The sequence below is a fragment of the Eucalyptus grandis genome, chromosome 6, assembly GCF_016545825.1.
Source record: "Eucalyptus grandis isolate ANBG69807.140 chromosome 6, ASM1654582v1, whole genome shotgun sequence".
Lineage (NCBI taxonomy): Eukaryota > Viridiplantae > Streptophyta > Magnoliopsida > Myrtales > Myrtaceae > Eucalyptus > Eucalyptus grandis.
The window spans coordinates 41,672,196-41,676,068 of record NC_052617.1 but is presented as its reverse complement, the minus strand read 5'-3'; the positions used below and the strand labels follow the sequence as shown (position 1 = coordinate 41,676,068).

Below are 3,873 nucleotides of genomic sequence, written 5' to 3'. Positions count from 1 at the left end.
ATATATATAAATAAATAAGAAACGAAATGAAATTTTCCCGTCTGTAGAAGTTTGAGCAGATCCCTATGTTACTTTAGTTAGCATGCTTAAAAAAAAGCGAAACAAATAAGATAATTACGCTAGTAGTTCTACATTAGCCATGACGTGCTGGGGGCATTAACAATTGTCCACTAACCAACCACAAGATGTCACACCCCAAAAACTACAAAGATGGGGTGACGCAGTTATCTTTCCACATGAATGAGGTAGCTTCAAATGATATTCAAAGTCCACTCCCCCCCTCCCTCTCTCTCCGTTCATATCTTCATGACTTGGTCTTGATATCTCTATTTTTCAAGTATACCGCTTAAGAATGATTGACTTGAGGCTTTCATTTTGCCTATAAAAGCACGACAGCAGTGTAAGTGCTATCAGAAAACTCATCCGGAGCATCATGGCTCGGAGCAATGCATGTTGTTGTCTTCTGGTTCTTATCTTCCTATGTGGTGAGTCTTACTACTGTTAAACGAACCTTTCATCAAGATTGAATGAAAAAAGTGGGAATGAAATCCTCATTTTCCTTTGTCTTTTATAGGTGCACTCCCACTGGGAATGAATCCCGGGACGATGGTGATAAGCGTCGGAGCTTGTCCACTGGTCTGCTTGGATGTGGACTATATGACGTGCCCGTCCACTGGGGATGAGCACCTGAGTCCCCGCTGCAACTGCTGCCTCGCTCCGCAAGGCTGCACTCTTCATCTGACCGACGGCACATCAGTTTTTTGCAGTTGAAGAAATTGATGCAAGAAACTGAAGTCTATTAAAAATGCCATGTGCAGTACATCAGATCGAACTTTGTATTGGAATTGAATAAAGATCACACAAAATAAATCGAGACCATGTTATCTTTAAATATTGTCATTCAGTTACTTGGGATCTGATGATTTCTTCCTTCATGCTTTGTTCTGATTTTTTTACGTATATTTGTGAGGCAAGTGTACAAGGACTCAAGCGATTTCCATGACCGTTTCTTGGCTTTGTCCTGGCTGCTGGTGAGAGTCCAAGACCTCATATGGGTCGAATTTGCTCTTATCACCTGAAGGACTTTTCGACTCTTGCTGAAGACCATAAGTTTTAGTTCCTCTTAACATTTTCTGACATACAAATACAGGCTTCAATGATGTGATGATGTACACCAAATGTTTTTGAAATATGCGTATACTATTCCAAACGTTTCCCCGAGAGAGAGAGAGAGAAAGATTGCTTTTCCTCATTAACTACTCACCCTTTCATAAGCAAGAGTCAGCTGTTAAAAACCTGAATTAGCAGTCAAATGCGTACAGCGCATCGCGGGGGATCATCTTTTGCTTCAAGCCTTCAAATTTTGTATGCATTAAGCTGTTAGTAATACGAGAAATCCCACATTCGAAAGTTGATGCAGAATGAAATGATTGATATTTCCGGTTGGTTCATAACTCGATTGTTCGAGCTTTGAGTGAAGTTAGATTCAAACAAGTGTATATTAATTGGCTTGGACTTGAGCTACCTCCATAGAATGAAGGTATCAGCCTATCAAACTTTTGTTGAGCCTCCCAAAGGAATAAATGTGCCCGAAAGAAACTACAAGATCTGGATATTGGATCATCTTTCTAGCATTTGCGAAAATGAGTAAAGTCTGTTCAAACTTCACATCTTTGTTTTGGGTGAATTAAGCCTCTGTTCACTTTGAAAACTTCGGCAGCTCCTTCTTGAAACCTCTGACATTGGCTTGATAAACATATGGGTGACATGATCCCCTGGTTATAGAGGAATTCTACTTTCCAAGATGCGTTTGCTTCAATTAACTTTTCCATTATCTCGTCGAACATCCTTCAAAGAGTGTTATGGTGACCGTGTTCTTGAGCAGACTCTCGATGGCCAACTGAAAAGGCTACAACCACAACAAGGGGTTCTCCCGCAATCGAGGACTTCACTGGATTGTACCTTCCCCGGTAAACACAACGTCTTGATAAACTTTGCTTTGGCATATCTTTTTCTTTGACAGTCATTGTGTCTCCATGGAACTGTCATAAACTATCCTCTTTGATATATTTGCCAAGAAATCAGCCCGTCAGATTATACCATAACGGTGTCGCGCCATCGGGTTTTTGACCTTTGAAGATACTGAAACAATGGGGAACTGTAGGGTACCGTTCAAAGGATGGGCACCATATGATTAGTTCTCCTTGACTTGGTTTGCCATGTCCTTTTTAAGCTTTGGATCACTTGACTTCGCAAAGAACAAGAAAGTCCAATATCCTTATTCCTCCATCAAAAACTTTAAGCACAACTTCAATAGTTAACTTGCAATAAAAAAATGTGTATGGCGTGCCGTGCAAGGGGATCCATTTTGTTGTCACTGCGCTTTTTTATTTTAAATGCGAGAACCTATCACACCTTGAAAACTAGATGAGAGTGACACGACCGTCCTATGACACCCTCAGTATGTCACGGCTAATGCATTTACTAAAGTTTTTTTTTTCACTTTTTAAGTATGCAGAAGCGTGTACGGTTAAAGAACACTCATGATATATAAAAAATTCAAAAGAACATACATGGAAATGCAAACTTGGCAATCTCATTTCAGTTCTTATTTGTATATATTTTAGGTGAGTGCCAGACACCTGGAGTGCCAAAACTTAACACAGAGGGACACTTAGGCGCACATGATAAAATTTTTAATTCTCTATTTCTCTGTTTCTCTATTCCCCAGAATAAGTTTGGAACAAAAATCCGTTTGGTAATGCAATTTGATTTTTCTATTTATGGAATAGATTTCTATTCCAAAAATAAATTTGAAAAAGAAATCATAAGCTAAAATTTTTAACTTCTCAATTTCTGAAATAGAAATTGAGAAATCAATTTTTGTCATGCGCACCCTTAAATGCCAAAAGTTAGGAAAGTGACACTTAAGTGTCAAAATCAGGAGGCGGCTGAGGGCTCCTTCCCCTTTTTTTTTTTATTATAATTTAATTTATAATTAATTTTTATATTCAAATCCAAATTCACGTCAAAACGACGTCGTTTTTGCAATTCTTTGCTAAGTCAGCTCTCCAGCAAGCCACGTAAGCAAGAAAAATAATAAAAAATGGTCATGTAAGATTTCCGACGAGATTCATCGGAAATGATACTTAAGTGTCCCACTTTTCAAAAAAAGTGTCACTTTTCTAACTTTTAGCACTTAAATGTTCATTTATGTGCCAAGTTTTGGTACTTGGATTGTACTTCTCCCTATTTTAGGTGTTGAGGTATACTGGGGGATGAGCAGAAGGTATCACTACTCCATGCTATACCCAAAAGCTCTAATAGCTACATCATTTTGACCTGGATACTACATAGATACTATGTCATATGTCTCCCATCCACAGTACATCTAAAATCTTAGCCCAGTCTTCCCAAAATACTAATGATATGAGAAATAATGATCAACCACGAGTGAGCACAAAGCTCAATAAGTAAACTACTAATCTCTCTATATAACAGCCCATACAAGGAAGTTTAAATATAAAAGACAAAATATTATTATGATATCAACTTGCAAACTTTGCTCAAAATTAGGATAGCAAATAGAAAACATTTTCTTTGAAAATAGTAACCCAACAAAACTTGAATAAAATCTGAAATTGCAATTGAGTATCCTTACTGTGAATCGATTGCCACCATCTTTCGAGGAACCTATTACCTCCTAGGCATCCCGCACCCATACGACATAGTGAGAACACCTGAGGGAACCGTATTATACTCCCTAGGCATCCGAAGGAACCTAATTACCTCGTCAAGCATTCCTATGACCACTTGGGGCATCGTTGTCCTAACAACCAACGGCATTCCTAAATCACATACTCATTCCATAAC

General features: G+C 38.4%; 1 protein-coding gene across 1 annotated transcript; it reads left to right on the top strand.

The window, feature by feature from the left end:
* The first annotated feature begins 294 nt into the window (after positions 1 to 294).
* On the top strand, positions 295 to 869 carry LOC120294707 (proteinase inhibitor PSI-1.2). The gene is made up of 2 exons (XM_039315136.1): positions 295 to 485; positions 575 to 869. The coding sequence occupies exons 1-2, from the start codon at positions 434 to 436 to the stop codon at positions 769 to 771; spliced, it is 249 nt and encodes an 82-aa protein (XP_039171070.1). The 5' UTR covers positions 295 to 433; the 3' UTR covers positions 772 to 869.
* The last annotated feature ends 3,004 nt before the right edge of the window (positions 870 to 3,873 follow it).